At 39.0% G+C, this 23,984-nt stretch overlaps 1 protein-coding gene across 1 annotated transcript in view; it reads left to right on the top strand.

Annotated features, from left to right (window-relative positions):
• MAPKBP1 (mitogen-activated protein kinase binding protein 1) overlaps window positions 1–23,984 on the top strand; it is a 121,194-nt gene that overhangs the window by 65,219 nt on the left and 31,991 nt on the right. Inside the window, exons 5-16 of the mRNA XM_070931304.1 lie at window positions 4,463–4,633; window positions 7,073–7,210; window positions 7,363–7,545; window positions 9,320–9,337; window positions 10,072–10,232; window positions 14,564–14,753; window positions 15,855–16,001; window positions 17,095–17,279; window positions 17,365–17,456; window positions 20,490–20,615; window positions 21,274–21,344; window positions 21,678–21,799. Of these exons, the coding sequence (XP_070787405.1) occupies window positions 4,463–4,633; window positions 7,073–7,210; window positions 7,363–7,545; window positions 9,320–9,337; window positions 10,072–10,232; window positions 14,564–14,753; window positions 15,855–16,001; window positions 17,095–17,279; window positions 17,365–17,456; window positions 20,490–20,615; window positions 21,274–21,344; window positions 21,678–21,799 (1,604 nt within the window). The remainder of the gene's footprint in view (window positions 1–4,462; window positions 4,634–7,072; window positions 7,211–7,362; window positions 7,546–9,319; window positions 9,338–10,071; window positions 10,233–14,563; window positions 14,754–15,854; window positions 16,002–17,094; window positions 17,280–17,364; window positions 17,457–20,489; window positions 20,616–21,273; window positions 21,345–21,677; window positions 21,800–23,984) is intronic.

Here is a 23,984-nt window from a genome sequence, read left to right as displayed (position 1 = left end):
GAACATTTTGCCACAGGATATAAGACCCTAAGTTGGAAAGGCCCTTTGAGGTCAGCCTCTGCTTAAAGCAGGATTTACAAAGTTGGATGCAATAACAGTATCTTTGACAGATGGCTGTTCAGCCTCTAGCCTCTCATGACTTCTGAAGCAACAGACTGCTCATCTTCTTTTGGAGTTTTGAAGCCCTCTCCGTACTGAACATTATCCAAACTTTAAATCAGTGGAACTAACTGTTAGCTCTGTTTGACTATGCCTCATAAACACTGCAATAACTGCAATCCATTATCCTTTTTTTAAAAAAAAAGTTATGCTTAGTGGCAATATAGTAAACAACTGTAGAAGGCTGGAATGGTTCACTCTGTAGGGAAGAGGAATTCCTGCAACTTTAAATGGCAAGGGATTGGATAAATGTTAACACTGACATTTCATGATTGGGCTCTTCACATGGTGTTGGTTGTAGAATCCAGTGCCTCCACCGCTTCCTCCTCTTCCTTAAACTAAGGACAATTATTCTCTCCTTTCCACTCTCATGCAGTGCTTGCCTATAACAGGGGTGTCAAACTCAATTTCATTGAGGGCTGCATCAGGGTTGTGTTTGACTTTGGGGGGCTGGGGTGGGTGTGGCCAGGTGGGTGTGGCCAGCTCAACGTTACTCCTGTCGGGGGTGCCTGTGGTGGCCTGAGTGCTCTGCCAGCAAAAACAGGCTCTTGAGCTTCGTTTTCGGCTTACATGGCCTCCTGCAACCCTCTGCCAGTGAAAATGGAGCTCAGGAGGGCCACCGAGCTCCGTTTTCACTGGCAGAGGGTTGTAGGAGGCCATGGCAGCCAAAAACTGAGCTCGAGAACCCATTTTTGCAGGCAGAAGTGCCGTGGCCAGTCCTTTGCTGTTTCCAGGGCGGCCCTGTGGGCCAGATCTAAGTACCCCATGGGCTGGATCCAGCCCCCAGACCTTGAGTTTGACACCCCTGACCTATAATGCTGACTTTGCTTCTGCTATTAATTAATTCTTCAGGATAGTTTTGTAGTGCGAGATATGGTTTTTTCTTTTCTTATTGCACCCTGTTAGATAAGTATTCATCTTTCTCCAGCTTATTCTTATCTATCTACAGTATGTTCCTTAAATATATGTCCCACCTCAGACTAAAAATGTGAATATTATAAACTATCAATTACAAGAATCTTTAAAGATGACTTTAGAGATTGTGGGAGAACAGAACAAAACACTTTATTGGACAAGTATGATTTGACACACAAGGAATTTGTCTCTGGTACAGAAGTTCTCAGTATACATGCAAAGAACAGAATCATCATCATCACAATAAGAGGGGGGGGGGAAGTAAAGAAGATAATAAGATATAAATGATAATATTATACCCATACTACATGGCTAAATATACATACATATGAGATAGCAGTGTGAAAATTAGGTGTTCAGCAGAAAACTGTCTCTGTGTCTACTTGTTTTGGCATGTAATACTCTGTGGTGTCCTCCCAAGGGGACAAGTTGAAACAGATTATGTCCAGGATGTGAGGGGTCTGTAGAAATCTTCTCAGCCCTCCTTCTGACCCACTCAATATACAATATTTTAATTATATTACCCACATTTTGCATATGACCTTTAGATCCACATCAGTTAACATACCAGTAAAATATATATATTTTACTGAACACAGCCAAGCTCCCACCCAATCAGTTCACACCCCCACTGGCAGTTAAAAGGAAGAATCAGCTGCGATCACACATTGCTCCTAGAAGCACGAAGCCGAAAACACCAGCCTGAAGATGACGAATGATACTTCGTCGAAACAAATTTATTTCTGTTGAGCTTACCCACTTCTTCAATTAGAGCTGACTTCGACTGGGTGTTGTAAATTGGGTTAAAAACATGCATCATACATTTCAGTAAAATAGCAGCAGGGATGATTTATATAAAAATAATATATGGCAGAATTCAGCTCTGGAGATCTAATCCTTTTAACAACCACTGAGCAAAAGTCAACATCTGTTACTAGAAATGACAAATACCACTCCAGACTATAAGACCTGATGAAAGAGCCATGATTTGATGGATTTTGTGAAAGCCAGGAGCTATTTGGAAATCTGGCAGAATATTATTTTACAGATGGTAAACAACTACTGAGAAAAATTGCCTCTGTGATGGCAGTGAAGATAGCAGACTACGAGTGAAAAGACAGAGCAAGCCCTTTTGGGCGACCTTCAAGTCAGTGTTGACTCTTTGAGACTGTTCGATGAGTCCCTGCAGTCTGCTTGGTAGAATTTCAGAAGTGGTTTTCCATTGCCTGGCTCCTAGGGCTAAGAGAGAATGATTGGCCTAAGGCCATCCAGCTGGATTTGTGCATAATCCACAACTAGAACTCAGGGTTTCCCAGTTTCTAGCTGGTGCTTTAACTGTTATGTTACACTGGCTCTCAAGCCCATTCTGGTGGGTTTTATTAGTGAGGCAGATATCCAAAGAGAAAGTGGTCCTGCATGTTAGATCACACAGGGCATTAAAGACAATCAACACCTTAAGCTAACCTGGAAGTTCATTGGCAGCCTTCTTTTTCTCTCCCACTTCCACATTTTTATTCCCACAGGTTGTTACGGCCACCTGTTACAGCGTTTTATGTCTCCATTCATCTCCCCTTAACCATTACCTGTTTATTACTCTGAATGCATGGAAAGATAGGGTTATGTGTGCCTTGAACGTCTAGATTTTGTATGGACAGAATTTTAAAGAAAAAAATTCGAAATTCTGGAAGTCACAAATATTCTGACTGTTCAGTTGTTCTTTGCTGAACATACAGGCATTAATATTCCTTTTTGTTGCTGTTGTGCGGCTTAATTCTTATGTCACCGAAGGAGATGTGGAAAAGTATGTCGGTCAGGTATTAGTGTAGGACTTTAGTATTTTAGTATATCTTTAGAAACACAGTTAGTTTTTTGATTAGCCCATAGGCCATATCAAAATTAGAAATAAAGTTAAATATTTGGATTAGCCTTTTACGACCAACTCAGAAGATGGTTGGCCAGTGGCACTTTTCAGCAGCATAGACAAGGTTAAGTAAGTGGTGCGATATGGAAGACATTTCAAATTTATATCTGATAAAAAGAATTATGCTGCTGAAAAATGAGAATAGGTTGCAGTGAATTTCAGAAGCTAGAGTATGGTGCCAGGTATGCAGTGTTAGAATTCTGAAGAAACGGGAATTTTGTTGTGTCTACGCACTTGAGATTGGCCTCTGCACATTTTCAAGAAGCTTACTTAAATCTAGAAAACATCCTAGAATTATTTGCTACTAAATGACATTTCCCTAACAAAAAAGCCATTTTAACAGGCTTTGATAAAAAAGCTAATAAATTAGTGTATTTGTACACTAATTTATATTCTTCTTTGTTATGACTCCCTGGTCCTTTCCATATTAATACTACTTTCTCCATTTTCGCCTTAATAGGGAACACATAATGTCAAACAATCATTATTCTGACCATAGATAAAAAATCAACTTTCTCCTGATTCCACAGAAAAGGGCAATAATCCAATCCACATCCACATCATAATAACCTAATCCAATCCACATCATAATTTTTTTTGTTGCATGTCGTCATCATCATCATCATCATCATCATCATCATCATCATTTTAGCCATTGTCTACCTACTGCAGGATGAAGGCCTCTTCTGCATGTTTTCAACCAATACAGTCCTGAACTTTCCTTTTTTAATTGGTCCGCAATACTTGCTGATGTCATCGATCCATCTTATTTTAGGTCTCTTTCGTGGACGCTTTTTATCAAATGGGATCCATTCTATGATTGCCTTGGTCTACCTGCCATCAATTCTTCTTGCATTGTGACCAGTTTATTTCCATTTCAATTCTTTTACTCTCTTGATGATACCTTATATTTTCATTTGTTCTCTAACCTATGTGCAGGTTTTTCTACCTTGTCTTGTAATGCTGAGCATGTATTTTTCCATGGCTCTTTACACCAATGTAAGGTGATACAATAAAGGAAATTGAACGGCGTGTTAAATGTGGTTGGCAGGCATTCGGCAAGCTAAACATAATTTTCGAGAACAACCTCCCCCTATGCCCCAAGAGAAAAGTTTTTGATCAATGTATGCTATCTGCTCTAACATATGCCAGTGAAACATGGACACTAACCTCACACTCAATTGCTGCATGTATTTGACCATAAGAACAATAAACCTTGGGGATTGAATTGTGAAGCTATTAAGCTAGTTTTATCTGTGGAAGAACTGTTAGGGAAGCAAAACTTGGAAAATGAGAGTTTCCCCCAGTGAGGAACTGTACCACTCATGTTGTTAAACAGAGTGAAACAAAGCATTGCAAAAGACTAACTTTGCTGTGGTTGAGGCCGGTTTTAGCTTGTCTTCCATGCTTCAATAAAAGTGCATGTAAGTGACTATATTGTAATGGCCAATTTTTTTCTGCTTACAGAGTGGGCATATGCCTGCAGTCCGTATATGGGATGTTGCTGAGCGGACCCAGATGGCTGAACTTCAAGAGCATAAGTATGGAGTAGCATGTGTGGCCTTCTCACCAAGCTCCAAGTACATTGTCTCAGTGGGTTATCAGCATGACATGATAGTCAATGTTTGGTCATGGAAGGTAAATTATAGCAAGATTTTTTTTGTAGTCATCATGTGAGCATAAGTGAACTTGCAACTAGAAGTTGCATTATGCAATGCCTTCAGAATACCAATGCTGTTTCCTCACAGATAATCTACTCTGAGTTTCTGTCTCCCAGTTTGAGTTTGTTCTCGGTATATATAACAAGGATACACAGCCTGAGCTCCAAGGATTGTATGAATTCTTGAAAATAGATAGCACGTGAACCAGAGTCCTTCCTAAATTTGCAATCAAATAGAAGAATGTAATTTAAAATTTGGAGTGCAACCATTCTAATTATTTTTCATTATTTTAATTGAATTTAAAAGTCAATGATAGGTGATTACATTATGCCTGAAGGCCCTGACTCCTTTTGGGAATATAGGCTTCAGCTCAAAAAGTGGTGCTCACTTCACAGAAGATGTCTGATAAAGCAGCAAGCTCTATGTTTGCAATAACTGAAATGAAAGGAGGTTTGTAATGGAGGTGTATGCTATATTTCAATGAAACAGAAATAATGTTTATTTAATGACTCCCCTTCTACCTTTAAAAATGCATAGAGAAATATTTCATTACTTTGGTTATTAGTATGTAGAATAAACATTTTTGAAATGGCAAAGCAGTCTAGCTAGGAAGATTCTCTCACCACTTCCACTTCTTGGTTTGTGCTAAGGCTCACATAATGAAAGATCACAGCAGGCTGTTTCATCTCCTTTTCATTAGATAGGTAGATAGAAACTGCCTAATGCTGGGTCAGGCCACTTTGACATCTCATTCTGTCCTGGTTTGCAGTGATGGATACTGATTTTGAGCTGAAGATGCAGAAGCCTTTTACATGTTTGGTACCATTGCCTTTTTCTTCTCAGTTTGACTGGGTCCACTCATTGTACTAAGTCATGGTTTATTTTAAGAATGTGTAATTTTGTTAACTTTATTTGGCTGGGTCCACAGAACAAGCTAAGACAAACAATAATAACCCATGTTATGGCTCTGTTTGATGTTTATATTTTCGATATTCACTCTCAATTCAAAAAGCTATTAGATGTTTTGTTTTAAATAGCTGGTAATAATTCTGAGTTTTATTTGGTTTGCCCTCTGAAAAATAAGTGGCACAAAAGTACATGTCTCTTCAAGGAGCAAAGATTTGGATATTTTTTCTTTAAGGTCTCTTCAAAACATTGGATTATTCTTTGTATTGACCAGATATGTTGATAATAAAACTGGCTTCTACAGAGAGAGTATCTGTTTTCATTAGGAGTAAATTATGTGCTTAATTTATTTCCTAGTATAACTGAAATGTGTTCAGTTTATCTGATTATATATGAGAAATCAGAACCATAAATGAGGTTATCTCAAGGGATTAAAATGGCAATGGTTTTATATGCCAAATTAATGCTGGGCAATTTTTTGTTGTTGAAGTTCAGTGTGGTAAGCTGTCATTGTTAAGTCTGGATTTGTTCATTCTTGTATAATCTTCTGTTCAGCACACTGTGCTGTTAGTCATAAATTGTTTCGCTGCTTTTTATCTGTGCATGTTTATTAAGTGGTGTCAAAAGACTTCTTTTCTGACCTGAATGAGTCAGGAGTAAATTTACTTCTGGGTTTCTGATATTAGAATGCAACTCCTAGCATGTATCTATGTAAAAGATTTTTCTTTCATATGGGGTAGCAGGAGACTATGTGGAGTAATGTTATGTTACCTCTGCAGAATTTAAGGTTAATATCAATGCAGATGCCTAAACCAACAGAAGGCCAAGATTCCTGCTTTCCTTCATAGCTCCTTGGATCATTAGGAGTCTGCACAAATTACATCACTATTGGGAATCTCCATGGAGCTCTTGTGTCCTAACTCATGTGATCATGGTAGTTGCAGGCCTTTTTCTGTCCATGAAGATTTCCCCTGTTCCTGCATCAGCCTTTGCTCTGTTCTGATTCTGTGACCTATCCCTCTTTATTTTACATGTTGTTACTTATGCCAATGGTAGCAATAATCCTAGCCCGATAATAGTAATATTTTTACTAATGCAGATTTCAAATTTAATTCCTAGTCCCAAATGGCTACAAATACTATTGTTTGTTTCAGCAAAACACTGCAACTTTCTTCTAAATGTTTGTCCAGAAGGCATCTCTCTTTGTAACAGAATACAAATGTGTCCATTTGTCCATGTGAAAATATATATAAAAGTGAGCACAAAGTCTTTAAAACTAAAACAAGTGAGAGTATGCTAATGTTAAGTCAAAAGAATACTGCAAATGAGCTGACAGTCTGCCCGAATAATACAAAACTAATTTTTATCACTTGATCTGTGGGAGGTTGTAGCATTTTCATGTATACACTCTGGGAGGTATTGCTGTGTATTCCCAGAGATCTTGTGCATAAATCAGACAAATAGATTTAATTAGCAGAACATTTGACTTGCTCTGCTGTCTTCTTTCCAGAAAAACATTGTTGTGGCAGCCAATAAAGTCTCAAGCAAAGTGACAGCAGTTTCATTCTCTGAGGATTGCAGCTATTTTGTTACAGCTGGAAACCGGCACATCAAGTTTTGGTACCTGGCTGATAGCAAAACCTCTAAGGTAAAGGTCATTGTTGATGCTCTTGAAAGAAGGGGAGATATTCGTGACCAAGAGAATTATGTCAGATTTATTAGTATTTCTGCAAAGTGTTAATCAAACCATTCCAGTTTCCCAAAGCAAAACCCTCTTGACATGTTGTTCTTTCATGCCAGGTGAATGCCACGGTCCCCTTGCTTGGGCGTTCTGGTTTGCTCGGAGAATTGAGGAACAATTTTTTTACAGATGTGGCATGTGGCAGGGGTAAAAAAGCAGACAGCACTTTTTGTATCACTTCCTCTGGTCTGCTGTGTGAATTCAATGACAAGAGGCTACTGGACAAGTGGGTGGAATTGAGGGTAAGTAGCCTGTGGCACTTGGATATCTGTTCATTTTAGAGGTGAGAAGATCTTTCAGTTCTCCCAGCTTTCCTAGCGCAGGATTTTGAAAACATAGGGCACAGAAATGGATGTCTGGATGGGATGATGTCTGGCACCTTCTGTATGAAAAAAATGAGATCTAAATTAAGTAGCTAGGTATGAGCCATATAATGAGAACGATCAACCAATGGAACAGCTGGCCTTCGGAAGTTTTTTTTTAAATTTGATTTATATGCCGCCCTTCTCCGGAGACTCAGGGCGGCTTACAATGCGTTAAGCAATAGCCTTCATACTTTTTGTATATTTATACAAAGTCAGCTTATTGCCCCCACAAACTGGGTCCTCATTTTACCTACCTTAGAAAGGATGGAAGGCTGAGTCTACCTTGAGCCTGGTGAGATTCGAACTTACAGTAATTGTAGACAGCTGGTGTTAATCACAATACTTTTAGTCTGCTGAGCCACCAGGCCCGTCCTGGGAAGTTGTGGGAGCTTCATCACTGGAAGATTTCAAGAAGAGACTGGATTGCCGTTTGTCAGAAATGGTGTAGTGGCTCCTACTTGGGTGGGTGGGGGTTGACTAGATGACCTACAAGGTCCCTTCCAACTCTGTTAATCTGAATGTACTGTACAGATAGTCCTCCACTTACGACAGTTCCTTTAGTGATCATTCAAAGTTACAACATCACTGAAAAACTGACCATTTTTCACATTTGGACCGTTGCAGCATTTCTATGAACGTGTGAATAAAATTCAGATGCTTGGCAACTGGTTCATACTTATGACCATTGCTGTGTCCCAAGGTCATGTGATCACCTTTTACCACTTTCTGACAAGCAAAGTCAATGGGGAAGCCAGATTCACTTAGTAACCGTGCTTACTAACTTAACAACTACAATGATTCACTTAACAATTGTGGCAAGAAACATAAAATGGGGCAAAATTCACTTAAATGTCTCACTTAGCAACATAAATTTTGGACTCAGTTGTGGTTGTAAATTGAGGACTACCTATATAAGAATGGCAATCCTTCTCTCCAAGTATTTGCTCCTAACTAGTTTTGGGTATTAGAAGTGTATTTCATTAGGAGAAATCACTGAGGAGAAATAATGGGTGTTCTCTAGAAAAGTTCACCACCTTTTTTATCCGAGTGCTTTTAAATTGTATTCTTTTTCTCTGTTTGATATATTTTAACTGTCACTTCCTGTAGTTTTATAAATCTTGCAGAATTTGGCTCAGGCCAAAAATAGTCTCAAAACTGCTGGCGAACATGGCATCAGAAGGTACCTACTTCATTAGCAAACAGCCCATTCCTAATATAAGCACATTCCTAATATAAGCACAAGCTATTTTAGATCTGTTCAGTTGTGTTTGTATCCATACAGCCATGCATGAGTATTCTGCTTCAGTTGCGTAACCAAGATAGAAAAAGAGTGATTGGTTGAAGTCCACCTGTGTGGAGGAACTTTCATGTAAATTGATTTTTCTCTGGACCTAAGTTTTTCCTTAGATCTGTGTCTCGATTTCCCAGTCTCTGTATATCCTGAATGATGTGTTATTGTTGAAAGACATTGTGAAAATCTTTTCCTCCTCATGAAATGATAAATGCAAAGATTTAGGGCTTTTCTTCTTCTTTTTAATAAAGGAACCCACCTCCTAAGCCCTTGCTTACTCTTCAAACTGAATGCTCTCTCTTTCTCTCTTTTCCTTCTTTTCCTTTTGGCACTGAAAACACCCTTCTCTCTTTTACTTAGAACACAGACAGCTTCACAGTAAGTTCTAATGTCTCTTGTTTCCGACACGCCATTGCCTTAGCATCCCTCCCATTTGTCGTCTTTTTTTTTTTCTCTTTGCAATTGTGCTCACTGCAGTAGAATTTAAAAACTGGAATGAGATTGAGTCTTCCTCAGGAATTATGCCTATTTCTTCTGTTGCTTTACATAGTGTTAGTTCCCATTCCTAATACAAGGGAAATCTTTTTCAGTGAAGTACCCAAATCCCCTGTGTGCTAGTGTTGTTGTTGTTGAATGCCGTTTTTCTGGTCATTCGGCCATGCTCATTCCATTTCAAAACTTTTTTCTAATCATCATTTTTTCCTCACTGAGCATGCTCAGTGTCCATTGATCAAATTGCTGAGTTTCTATGAGGTGGCTGTTATTTCACTCTGGTGTGGTGCTGATACAGTTTTGGATAGATAACTAGTGGCACAGGTTGTCTATTCTGCCTGTGGAATTCTGGGAGTTGAAGTCCCCATGTCTTAAAGTTGCCAAAGTTGAGACACATTAGTCTAATTAGTGAAAATAGGAGCTTATAATAATAGTTCTCCTACAGAAACAGTTCTGTACCCGTAATTAATGGAAGAATACCTCCAATTTAGTTTTTTCCCCTTATGTTTAATGATTCCATCTCATCTTGCTTCAGTTTTTTCCCTTCTTTCTTGACTACTATTTTCTTTCATGCTTTGTTGTGTTATGTAGTGGCTCATGCTTATATCTTATGTCCCCAGACCACTGTGGCAAATTGCATCTCCTTGAACCACGATTACATCTTCTGTGGCTGTGCTGATGGTACTGTTCGAATTTTTAATCCTTCAAATCTTCACTTTGTGACCACGCTCCCTAAACCGCACTTCCTAGGGACGGATATCGCTAGTGTTACAGAAGCCAGGTAAGAAAAGTAAAGATCCAGAAGCAACTTGTGTCAGAATTTAGCTTTGTTCTCCATCTTGCATTTGCAAGTACATTTATCAGCCACCCAGATTTACTTTGAGATAAGAAGGGAGGCAAATAAATTTTACAAATAAATAAATTTGTTCAGAGAGCAAGAGGGAAAAACTTTGCTTATGAAAGGGGTACTTTTACTTGTACTAAGCTGCAACTTCTATCATGCCCAGTCAATGCATGGCATCATGTTTGAGGAGGCTGGTAGAAATGGTTCTGGGACAGGGGTGGGTTCTAAATTTTTTACTACTGGTTCTGTGGGCGTGGCTTATTTTTGTGGCTTGGAGGTCATGTGACTAGGTGGGCGTGGCTAACTGGTCAGAGTCATTTCTGGAAGGTCCTCGCACTTACGACCAGTCCTCGCACTTACGACCCGACTCATTTGTTTGCTTTTAACACTGATCAGCTGTAGGACGGCCCTTTGAAACCCAGGGCAAGAGTTTAAACAGTTTTTTTCCCTCTAGTCATCAGCTGGGACTCAGGAGGCAGCAATAGATTGGGGGTGGGACCAAATAAAAGGTAAGAATAACGTGGGGGTGTGTGGGAGGGCAGGGGGGAGAACCGGTTCGGTGACGTCATATCGTCACCGCTACCGGCTCTGCCGAACCGGACCGAACCGGGAGGAACCCACCACTGTTCTGGGATAAATATGTCAACAGTTTGCCAAGGTGCAAAATAGTGCCATGCATTAAAACATGTAAATCGCTTTGTAATTTTCTGATTTAGAAATATGTTGTAACTCTTCACTCTATTTCCTTTCGCTGTTTTGCATTTTTTTGGTAATGTTTATTGTTCATTCTTTCCTTCCTCAGCCAAATTCTAAGACAAAGTAGTAGAATGGTTTTCTATATTGGACTCACCTTTACTTTCAAATGGTCCCTTCTGAGAGGTCCCCTTCTCCGCATTGTATCTCTGGAGGCTTGTCTGTCTCCTGACGATGATATGGGTAGTGCTTATTCTGGTGTTGCCAGTATTTCATGTAATACAGCTGGCATTAGATATGGTGAAATCCTTGGGGTAACTTGACTGGCCAGGTTTCATCCCATTTCAAAAATATTTTGAACTACAGGTAGTTCTCAACTTACAACAGTTCTTTTAGTGACCATTAAAGGTTACAACAGCACTGAAAAAAGTGACTTATAACCATTTTTCACCCTTACGACCCTTGCATCATCCCTATGGTCATATGATCAAAATTCAGGTGCTTGGCAGTTGACTCATATCTGTGACTGTCATGTGATCACCTTTTGTGACCTTCTGACAAGCAAAGTCAATGAGGAAGCCAGAACTGTGTTGCTAATTGAACAACTGCCGTGATTCACTTAAAAACTGTGGCAAGAAAAGTTATAAAATGGGGCAAAACTCACTTAACAACTGTCTCGCTTAACAACATAAATTTGGGTCTCAATTGTGGTTGTAAGTTGAGGACTGCTTGTAGTCATCTTGGTATATTTCTAAAGTCCCCAGAAATTAAGCTCTGCTAGAGAAGAGCCTTCTCTTTCTTTAGCTGGGGAAGAGGCTGAGGTAATTCCTTTTGTATATGTGACATAGAATAACACTCAGTCAAGAAGATGTAGACTGAGCATATCAGAGTCAGCAAGGTGAAGTCTATGAACGTTTTGAGCCAGCAGCCTGTATATTCACAACATCTTCTCTGAGAAAAACTAGACTGATATTTGAATTGAGAAAAAAATGTTTGGCAAACTTCAAATATCTCAACCAGTTTGTTTTTCCCTTCCCATCTCTCTGCCCACAAGATCTATTAATGCTTTTAGCAACTGTTACTGGCAGAGGTTTACCATGCACTGCCATGGTAAACTAACACAGTGAAATAGAAATAAGTAAAAATGTACAAAGCATCTGTCTGTGCTCTTGGAACATCCTCATGAGCTTTCAATACATTGACTCCTGGCCTCGGATTTTTTTTAGTGACTTGGAAAGGCTAAGGTACTGTGTAGCTTAAAATATGATCTGCCAGTTTAGTTTTAGAAGCTGTAAACTTGGAAAGCTATGCACGTGCACACTGTTGTTCCTTAGCTCATTTATAGTAAGCTCCCTTTGGACTGAAGTTTTGCCTTGCATGGCCAGATTTTTATGACAGACAGAACGAACAATTAATGAGAGCTGCATCTTAAAATTGGAAGGATTTGAATATGTGGAATTGCTCATGGAGCTTAGAGTTATTTCATACTCTTTAAAAAAAACCCTCCTGTTATTGGATCGAGAAAACATATTTAAAACCTTTGTAATTCATTGCCAAGCACCCAAAAGCATGTGGTTCTAATTTATGGGGTTTAGAGACTGATCAAAATGTATAGGTGTATGCATATTTCCTGCATTGGATGAGGAGAGCGCATGTTTCTCCTTCTGTCCTGGCCACTTTTTACAGAGGCACAATTAAGAGCGCTTTAACAAACTGTATCACTCTTTGGTTTGGTGGCAGCAGTACCTCAGATAGAAAGTCCATACAGAGAGAGGTAAGGACAGCTGAGAAGATTATAGGAAGCTCGCTTCCTGTTTTTCAGGATACTGCATATAAGCGCTATGTGCTTGGAGCTCAAAGCATTGTTAGAGACCCCACACATCCACTTTATGGTCTGTTTCTGTTGCTTCCCTCTGGGAGGAGCATTTCAAAGTATTTCTAGCAGGACTACCAGATTCTGTAACAGCTTTGTGCCCTATGCCATCCATTTGGTAAACTCGCAAGATTCATTTTTCTCACCATGTACATGTATACATCAGAACTAGACTGTGTTATTTCTCTGTGTCAAATAATATATGTGGGTTTATGCATACATTTGTATTTATTTATTTATTTTGTCATGTTTATGCAGTGTATATTGGAGGTGGTGACCCTTTGAGAGCTGTATTCAACCAAATTTCATTTTAATGTATGCCGATTAGTGTACATTCAAAGTGACAATAAAGTTATTCTAAGTCATATTTTCCCCTGGAGTTTAAATGAAATTGAAATGCACCGTTGTCATGATAACCAATTGATGCAATGCATTCTTTGTGCCAAGGTTGTCTGGGCATTTCTAAGAGCTCACTGTTTTATTAAATACTTGACTCTCAGTACAGTACTATTATTATTCAAGCATTTTTTTTAAAATGAGATGAACTGTGAGAATGGAACTACAATTTTGTCTGGGGGACTAACAGTATCTGACAGGGTTCACAGAAGAGATAGGGAAAGCATCCCATCCTCATGACTACCATCTACTCTTCAAGCAGGAGTTGGGAATGCAAAACAAAAAACCCCACACTGCACATCAGTTTTCTTTGGGGAGTGAACTAAACTGTGAACTGTCCAGAACTAAATAAGGCAATACCATAGATCTCTGTGGCCTTAAAACCCACAGTTGCTCAGTCTTGCTTGGGTTAAGCCAAAGCCTTTTTTCTCCATCCTTACAGCTTTCTTGGCCTCACAGCCTCCAGACAATGGGAAAGAGACTTGAAGTGAAGTCAGCCTGGTGAATGTGGGTTGGTCTACGTGTGTGGCTGTGTGTGTTTGTACAATTGAGTATTATTGGTATACTTAAGATATTTAATCCTGCACTGATGGAATACCTCACACAACTGCTTAATGTAGCTATTAAACAGGAAGAGAATGTAGAGAATGTAGAGCTCTGAGGAACTTGGTAGAACAGGGTTCCAGGTGCAAATCTCTCTTCCTACTAACAGCAACCAGAACCAACCTCTGAGAAAGGAGGAGAAACACTGCAACACTGTTCCTCACTCTCCCTCCAAAGCTGGTCCCAATGGATACTATGATTGATGGTCCTGAAAGCTGCTGAGAGGACTAGGATGGATGACCATTCCTATCCTGACCCCTCCAAAGGTCATCTATAAGTGCAATCAGTGCCATCTCAGGATTACATCTGGTCTGCAACTCAACAGTAGTAACGAGTAAAGCCCCAATATTATTGCAATAGGATAGGATAATGCTGTATGAAACCAAATCTGTTCAGTCTGAGATCTGATTACAATTTAAGCTATTCTTGTCTGACTGAAGGAAAGAGATTAGATCTGCTGGTTTTAGGGGCAGCTAAGTCATACATTCATATGGCCATAAGCTACCACACACTCACAGTCCATTTGAAATACGAGGATAACAATGCTGACTGAAATGACTAACAGCATGCAAATATGTATGTAAAAAAAATACTAGTAGAACAGGAAAATGTCTGTGTTTGTCTCCTTTTAGCAAACCTGCTGTCTTTTGTACCTTCATATATTGACTATTCAAAAATTATCCATTGTATTATCTTTTTGCAGTCGGCTTTTCTCTAATGTGACTGATGCCAAGTATCCAGACACCATTGCCTTAACCTTTGATCCGAATAACCAGTGGCTGTCTTGTGTTTACAATGATCACAGCTTGTATGTGTGGGATGTCAAAGACCCCAAGAAAGTGGGCAAGGTTTATTCTGCGTTATACCACTCCTCCTGTGTCTGGAACATTGAGGTAATGTTAAGTCACAAATATTGATACAGATGCAATGAGGGTCATCAATAGTATCATTTCTGATTTCCTACAAAAAATGTATTTCAGAATTAAGAAGGCACTTCCTATTATGGCAAGAATTCCAGTGTGGTTTTTCTTTTTTCTTATAATTAGATATCTCTGCATTTTTTAGTTCTTAGGTATTATTTAGGTTACATTTTTCATACACTAAAGATTATCCATTTAGAATTAATGGAAGGGAAAAGAAAAGGAGAAAATCTTTATTTCTTTAGCCACATAACTGAACTTGTGTATCTGCTAGAATGTAGACCAGCTTTCAGTCAATAATATAAAGCAACTGTTTTAAATGAAAACCTATATCTGGGTAATAAAAATTTAGAGTTTTCTGACTGCTTCTCTCCAGTGATGGTCTGTGTGGCTGCAGGGAAAACACATTCTGTTGATTTTCCATTACAAAAATATATTCAAACCTTGGATTATTGTCCCTGTTCTTGGTGTTAGTTATTTGTTTAGTGTTCTTCCAAAATCCAGTTAAAATTAAGGTACTTTACTGCATGCATGTCCTGAATATCTTTCCATAATGTCTTGATTAATCCTCTTTGGAATTAGAATAAAGGTTCAATTTGCACCTTCCTTCTTGTTATCACAATTATGGCAGTAGCCAAGTGCTGCTCCCTGCTGGCCTAGATGTGTAAGTATGTGGTGGTTTCATTTGCATCAGAAAAGAATCTTTGGGATCCCTATTGGCAAATTCCTATAGAAAGGTATCACAGGTATCTGTGATTAGGTATGCCACAGTATCCCAATCACATCATTCTGTGAAGCTTGACTCTGATACTGTAAACAGTCTTGGTAAAACCAGCTTCAAAGATTAACAAAATGGCGTTTGTATACCTTGATAATTTGGGGGAGCAGAATATTTTCATAGAAATGGAAAGAGTGAGGAGTTTTACCTCTCTCTCATACCTGTGAACAAGCAGTAAGGAGGCCTGTTTTTTCTCTTGGGTTTAGTCCTTCTTTGACAGTTAAAACCACCAGCATCCCCAGTTTTGGAGAATATAGAGTATGTTTCTAATTCTATTACAATTTTCCCCCCCTTAGGTGTATCCTGAGGTAAAGGATAGCAATCAATCTTGCTTGCCCCCAAACACCTTCATCACTTGCTCCTCAGATAACACCATCCGCCTGTGGAACACTGAGAGCTCAAACATCCATGGAGCCTCCTTGCATCGAAACATCCTGAGCAACGTAAGACTGTCTGAGCTCAGGATAGATCACATGGCTTAATCTTTGATTTCAAAATGAAGTGGAAAAGAGCAGTCCATTGCATGCAGAATATTTATTTGTTTAGACAATTTTGAGACGGCCCAAATCTGGGTAGCTTACATTTTATTTATTTTACACATTGTCTTGTCAATGCAGGGTTTTTTACTTATATCAATAACTAAGATAAGGTTCATCTATGAAAGCTACCTTGGAATATTGCTATTTCAGTCTCCCAGAGTATACTATATGTTTGTATTTGTGTATGTGTGTATCCATCCATCCATCCATCCATCCACTTTTTGAATGAATAATGTGTGATTGCTTCATTAAGTGGTTCTTTGCAACTATACATGTATGTTGTTGATGTCTTGTGAGTATAGCATTAAAATAATATACGTGTACAAATCAGCTGGCTAAGTATGAATGGCATAATGCTGTCTTAAGTGTCCCAAAATGGTTTAGGCATTCTGGTATTTTGTTTTCTAGGAAAGAATCAAACAAGGTTGGAAATGTAATTGTAACATTACCGTAAATAACTTTATCTCAGAACTGATTTGAACAGATGCTATTTTCTTCTTCTCTATCTCCAGTTTTAATGCATTCAACCGTGTATCTATAGTACCATGCGGTGGAAAAAAATGGGCTTGAAACAAATTAGTTACATAATGCTATGGGATTTACAGCACTTTTTTTTTTGGCCAATTTTTATTTCCACAGTGCATTACAGGGCCTTGTGCAGAAACTCTTTCTGAAGTTATATTCTTGCATTACTGTCCTGTATCCATGTACATTTTTAGCCTTATAGCCTTTTTTTAGTTGTATCTGGTTTGATTATACCTGACCAAAATGTAATATTATTTTCAAACTCTGATTCACAGGGCTCAGTTAAGCTTGCTAGAAAGATTGGGTGTTTGTTTTTGTTTTTTTTGCTTTGCCATGGTGTTGTGTATTTCCAGTTTGTCTCTTTGTTGCTAATATTAAGAGAAATATTAGCATTCAATACTGCTTTTATTCTGTGCCTTCCTTTGCTTTCATCTGCTTGCTTCAAATGGAATCTTTTGTTTTATCTCATTAGGATTTGATGAAAATCATCTATGTAGATGAAAACACTCAGGCCCTCTTGGACACAGAATACAATACAGCTGGAGGTGTAGAGAAGGCTGACACACAGGCCATAGATACAAAAGTGGGGATTCGCACAGTGTGTGTGAGCCCTACTGGGGAGCACCTGGCCTCAGGTGATAGGATAGGCACTCTCAGGTAAACCTTGGAGTTTTGAAGAACGTGTCCCTGCATAATAACACCAAAAGAATCCTAACTGCTTACTTGCTTGTATCATTTTCAGGATCTATGAATTGAAGCCCCTGAGAGAGATGCTGAAGGTAGAAGCCCATGACTCAGAAATCCTCTGCCTTGAATATTCCAGACCAGAGACAGGTAAGATTTAACTGACTGATTCATTAATCCATTCATCTTGTATACTGATTTCCATAGAACTACTGTTACTTAACAGTGTTGTACAAATATTACATACAAAGTAAATAAGTAAATAAGTAAATAAGTAAGTAAGTAAGTAAGTAAGTAAGTAAGTAAGTAGCAACCTAGAACTAAGGAGAAATTTCCTGACAATGAGAACAATTAACCAGTAGAATGGCTTGCCTTCAGAAGTTGTGGTCCTCCATAACTGGAGGCTTTTAAAAAGAGACAGCCGTTTCTCTGGAATGGTATAGGGCCAGGGCCGGATTTAGATGAAAAGAGGCCCTAGGCTATTTCACTTATGAGGCCCTTTCACCTATAGTGAAAGTGTAATTTTAATTTTGCTAACAATTTGACTGTAGGCCCCTCTTGATCTTGAGGCCTAGGCTGAAGCCTAGTTAGCCTATAGGAAAATCCGGCCCTGTATAGGGCAGAGGTCGGCAACCTTAAACACTCAAAGAGCCATTTGGACCCGTTTCCCACAGAAAATACCGGAAGCCACAAAACCCTTCCTGTGCCTGACTATTTACAAAACTAGCCACAAAACTAGCATATGTAGTTGAATTAAACGTTCTGTTTTCTTCTGAAACTTTTCTTTTCTTGGATTTATCCATGGTTGGCCCACTGGGGGTTGAAAAGCTCAATAAATCGCGTGTCGGCGGGTGTCGCACATTGGTGGTTGTGACACATAATTTGAGTGACAGGGAGCTGCAGCAGAGGGGTGAAAGAGCCACATGCAGCTCCAGAGCCGTAGGTTGCTGACTCCTAGTATAGGGACTCCTGCTTGAATAGGGGCTTTAGACTAGAAGACCTCCAAAGGTGCCTCCCAACTCTGTTATTCTGAAGTAGCATTAAAACATCCAAGTAAAAATCATTTAACATAATATAAAACAGTAAAAAATTAGATACAATTAAATCATATTCAGTCTTGGATAGTGACACCCGAGAAAAATTCTCAGGATTAACTATATTTAAAATCCAAAGGACATACAATTTTCCCAGCCTCCATGATATAGTGGCTTCATGCTTTCCTGCTCTTCCTGTTCTGCCTCTGTGGTGCACTATGCTTCACCCTATTATGAAGAGAAACATGGGTTATTCATATTCAGGATATTAACTTCACATTCAGGAGTTCGTATCTCCTATATCTTTTGGTTAGGAGTTTCTTGATTGTCATTTCAGACCTAAACCATGGAATTTGCCACCACATGTTCACATTTGACAGATTAATTTCAGGTGTTTAGCTATGATTAGCACTGTGGTTATACCTTACTAAAAGCTTGTCAGATTGCAATTCAGTCCTTTCAATTTTCTCCCAGCATTAAATATATATATATTATATTATATATTATATATTATATATTATATATTATATATTATATATTATATATTATATATTATATATTATATATTATATATTATATATTTGTTCAACTTGTATGCCACCTTTCTCCGAAGACTTGCTTACAATGCATTTAAAAACCATATATAAAAACATTAAAAATTAAAACATTAAAAACAATTAAAACCCATTCACACCATTCATGGCCGGATCTCACCAGATCGCAACAGCGAGATCAACGGCCCCAGGCCTGCCGGAAGAGCCAGGTCTTCACCGCTTTTCGGAAGGCCAATAGGGTGGGGATGGTCCGGATCTCAGGAGGTAACTAGTTCCAGAGAGCTGGGTCAGCCACAGAGAAGGCCCTCCCCTGCGGGCCTGCCAGCCGGCATTGTTTAGCTGATGGGACCCGGAGGAGACCAACTCTGTGGGATCTTATCGGTCACTGGGAGCTATGCGGTAGAAGGCGGTCTCAAAGATAACCTGGCCCTGAGCCATGTAGGGCTTTAAAGGTAATAACCAACACCTTGAATTGTGACCGGAGACCAATAGGGAGCCAGTACAGCTCACGGAGAATTGGTGTAATGTGGGTGTACGTAGGTGCACCCATGACAGCTTGCGCGGCTGCGTTTTGGACCAACTGTAGTCTTCGAACACTTTTCAAGGATAGCCCCATGTACAGTGCGTTGCAATAATCTGTGAGGTGACAAGGGCATGAGTGACTGTGAGGAGAGCCTCCTGATCCAAGTAGGGTCGCAATTGGTGCACCAGGCGAACCTGTGCAAAGGTCCCCCTAGCCACAGCTGACAGATGTTACTCTAATCTTAGCTGTGAGTCTAGGAGGACACCCAAATTGTGAGCCCGTTCTGAGGGGGAAAATTTCTCCCCACCCCCCCCAGAACCAAGGATGGACAATCAACATAGTCTGCCACTGTATCTGGCATTCAATTAAGGTACTTATGAGCATCTTCACTGAAAGATTGCTTTTGGATTCAGAGGATCTCACTCTCTTCTTCCTTGAAGTAGGGTTGATGATTAGGCCCCTGCTTCACTGATGAAAGACTGAAAGCCCAAATGGCACATTTTTTGGGCCTACAAGTAAAGCAATTAGCTCAGGCTATTTTGGAATCAGCTTTCCAGCTGAGGGATGATATAGATGTACTCCTGGTTGCCATTCCTGCACAGTCTGCATTATTCAAAAACATTATAAATCTTTCCAAAGTGTTATGCTTTTTATTTCTTGCCATTATAAACAATCTGTGCTAATAACAGAATGAGCATCACCAAATTTTGTTTTACCGGACTCCTGCCCAGTCCCGCTGTAATAGAAATTTCCCAGATCCATTCAACAGCATTGGGAATGTATGCCCATTCTAACAGTGAATGTCCTTAAAATTGTAGCAGGGTCTGAGTAGATTGCTTATCCTTATGTGAATATTTCTTTTTTTGTCTGGGATTTTGTCTCAGTCTCTTCTCACTAGTCCTGTTTCTGATGAAGGTTATTGCAAAGGACTTGGCATTGTTCCTTGGTATTCCTAATAATTCCATGAACCAACTGTGTTCTGCAATTGTCCAAATGCCAGTGTATTCATCAATACAAAGAACCTCAGTTTCAGATAAATAAGCATTCTGCTTCTTTTTAATCTCCTTAACAGGATTGAAGCTTTTAGCATCCGCAAGTCGGGATAGATTGATTCATGTCTTGGATGCAGAGAAGGATTATAGCCTACAACAAACCATGGATGAACATTCATCTTCCATAACTGCAGTGAAATTTGCAGGTACTACAATTCTGTTTATGAATTTATTTGCTAGTTTGATAGCAGCTCTTGGTGATCTACCAAGGTTTTCTCATCCAGATCCAAGTTCTTGCCCTTATTATTAATTATTCACGGTGGCGCAGTGGTTAGAATGCAGTACTGCAGGCTACTTCTGCTGACTGTTGGCTGCCAGCAGTTTGATTTCACCGGCTCAATGTTGACTCAGCCTTCCATCTTTCAGAGGTCGATAAAATAAGGACCCAGATTGTTGGGGGCAATATGCTGACTCTGTAAACCACTTAGAGAGGGCTGTAAATTACTGTGAAGCAATATGTAAGTCTAAATGCTATTCCTATTGCTATCCCAATAGTGAGAAAACAACTTGTAAACATAAAGCCAGGGCTATACAATATACCATAAGGAAGGCTGAATGCCAAAGAATTGAGGAGTGACAAATGGCTTATCTAGAGCAGGGTTCTCCAAACTTGGCAACTTTAGACTTCTGGACTTCATCTCCCAGAATTCTCCAGTCAGGCTGGGGAATTCTGGGAGTTGAAATCCATAAATCCTAAAGTTGCCAAGTTTGGACACCCCTTGATCGAGAAAAACTGTAAGGCATGAGTAAGAGCACATAGAAGAAATTAAAAAGCATTTGATTGCTCATTTTCTCTTCTTTCAGCCAACGATGGAAAGGTGAGAATGATCAGCTGTGGTGCTGATAAGAGCATCTATTTCCGCACTGCACAGAAGGTAATTCCATTGGAGTAGTCACTCTTTATGAAACGTGTTGTAGATTCTAAGGGGGTGGGGTAATGGAAACAAAGGCTTTGGACAATATTCTAGGCCTCATGGCTTTCTTTCAGTCAATACATTTTTTAAAAGTCAAATGTTAGGAACTGTATAATAGCACTGATCATAGAGTAGTTTGATCATTGTCTCATTGTAGTCTTTTCTTTCTTTACATTTCCTGGTGAGACACCCATAGTTCCTTTGGGGGGTGGGGGGAAATATTGTACATGCACAATGATACTATTTGATTAAATATTGTGGAGATGTCATTGCTATTGTATTTCTTACTTTTAGACAAATGATGGGGTTCACTTTACTCGTACACATCATGTTGTTAGGAAGACTACTCTTTATGATATGGATGTGGACCCTAACTGGAAATATGCTGCTATTGGATGCCAAGACCGTAACATCAGGTTAGGGGTTTGTTTGTTTGTTTGTTTGTTTGTTTTGGTAGATACTTACTTTACTTTATTGTTTAGCCCTTGGGCCATATCAAAGTTCAGAGTTCCAGACACAAATTATTACTAAAAATCTGATAAAAACAATTTAAAATGGAATTGGATAAAATACAATTTAAAATGAAATTGGAATAAAATACAGTTTAAAATGATAGCTTTGATTAGCCTAAAGGCTATATCAAAGCACAAGGTGAAAACACTTATCACCAATAAAATTGTATACAAACAATTTAAAATAAGAGTAGGGTAAAATACAATAGTTATAGGATAAGATACCGTATTTTCCGGCGTATAAGATGACTGGGCGTATAAGACGACCCCCGACTTTTCCTGTTAAAATATAGGTTTTGGGCTATACTTGCCGTATAAGACTACCCCTCTTCCAACTCACACCAAATAAAAATAAAATAAAATAAAATTAATAAATAAAATAAAATTAATAAAAATACACACACACAACACAACACAACTGGCTCACCCACAATGTAAAAGCAGCTGTGCTAGACCCAAAATGTCCCCTGCAACAAGCAGGAACCTCACACAGCCACCAAAAGTCCCAAAAACCAACTTTCACACTTTACACACACAAAATTCCACATACAGCTTTGTGAGATTTTGAGTGTTTGTGTAGTTAGAGTGAAACACTACAGAAACACACTAAATCTCAGAAACCTGCACAAATATTACTTTATTTTATTTTTATTTTTATATAAAAGCAGCTAAATTTAAAACTTCTTAAACTTTAAATGGCTAGGTCTAAAAAAAGAACAACTAAAAAAAACCCCAATTAACTATTTTTTTTAAAGCTCCCAAAGGGGGAAAAAACTTACCCAATAGAACAGGGGTTTCCAACCTTGGCAACTTTAAGACTTGTAGACTTCAACTCCCAGAATTCCTCAGCCAGCTTTGCTTTGCTGGCTGAGGAATTCTGGGAGTTGAAGTCCACAACTCCCTGCCTGCTTGATTGCAGGCAGGGAGATTCAGTTGCTTGCTGATGCAATCGATTGCAGGCAAGTGAAGCAAGGCAAGCATTGCGACTAGCAGCTAAGGTAAGCAAGCTGGAGGGGGGTGATTTTTGCTACCGATTAGCAGGCAGTCAGAGCCATTTAAAAGAAAAAACAGGCAACTCAGCTGGGATGGTCAGAGCTTGGCTTGTCAGAGCCTTTCGGGCTGGTCTGCCTGGTTACAGAAAAACGACACCCGGCGTATAAGACGACCCCCGACTTTTGAGAAGATTTTCATGTGTTAAAAAGTCGTTTTATATGCCGTAAAATACAGTAAAATATAATTTAATACATAAATATATAAAATAGAATAAAATGACATAAAATTATATTTTGGTGTCACACTTACAATCTACTCCAATCAGTCCCACGTATGCAGATCTCAACTGAACCATTTTGTTTAAGTACTGTGCTGTGTTGAATGTTATTTTCAGCTTCTGGCCGCACATAAAGTAAGTTGTTTTGATATGGGGATCCCAATGGGTCATTCGTTTGGTATATGGACCAAGGTAATCAGGTCAGTTCATAAATCATAATAGAAGCTTCCTAGTTCAAATGTATCTGGAAAGCTTATATTTTTAAAAGTATATTATTAGAAGGAAATTAAATTTTGACCTAGCTAGGACTTGTAAATTTGATACACATGTTGCCTAGATATTCTATTAAACCTAAAATAATCTTTCTTTGTTTTTCTGAGGAGACACGTGTAATTTTCATCTTATTTTTTTAAAGAGACTTTTAAGTGTTTAATTAGCTTTTTCCCCATAGAAGTTAAAGTTATGACTTTGAACATTTTGATATTGTCTTATCCTCATGATTTGGAGCAAGCCTCACCAAATCCACTGGACCTACCTTTGAATAGGTAGATCTAGGATTCCAATGTACAAATAGTTTTTGACTTACAACCACAATTGGGACTGAAATCTCGGTTGTTGAGTGAAGTTGTCATTAAGTTAGACATCCATGTGATTGCTTTGCTTAATGACTGAAATCCCAATACTCCTTGTTGTGGTTGTTAAGCAATGTCCAGGTTATTAAGCAGACAGAACAAAAGAGCTGCCTGCTGAAGGATTTCAGCTCCCCTCCATATGTGGAGGGGAACTCCTCCAAAGGGCTGCAGAAATGGAGCAATGATC

This window comes from Pituophis catenifer, unplaced genomic scaffold (assembly GCF_029215685.1).
Source record: "Pituophis catenifer annectens isolate HBS135680 unplaced genomic scaffold, rPitCat1.0.hap2 SCAF_1, whole genome shotgun sequence".
Taxonomy (NCBI): Eukaryota; Metazoa; Chordata; class Lepidosauria; order Squamata; family Colubridae; genus Pituophis; species Pituophis catenifer.
Note: the sequence above shows the minus strand (reverse complement) of the source record. Positions and strands in the feature narration are given on the sequence as shown.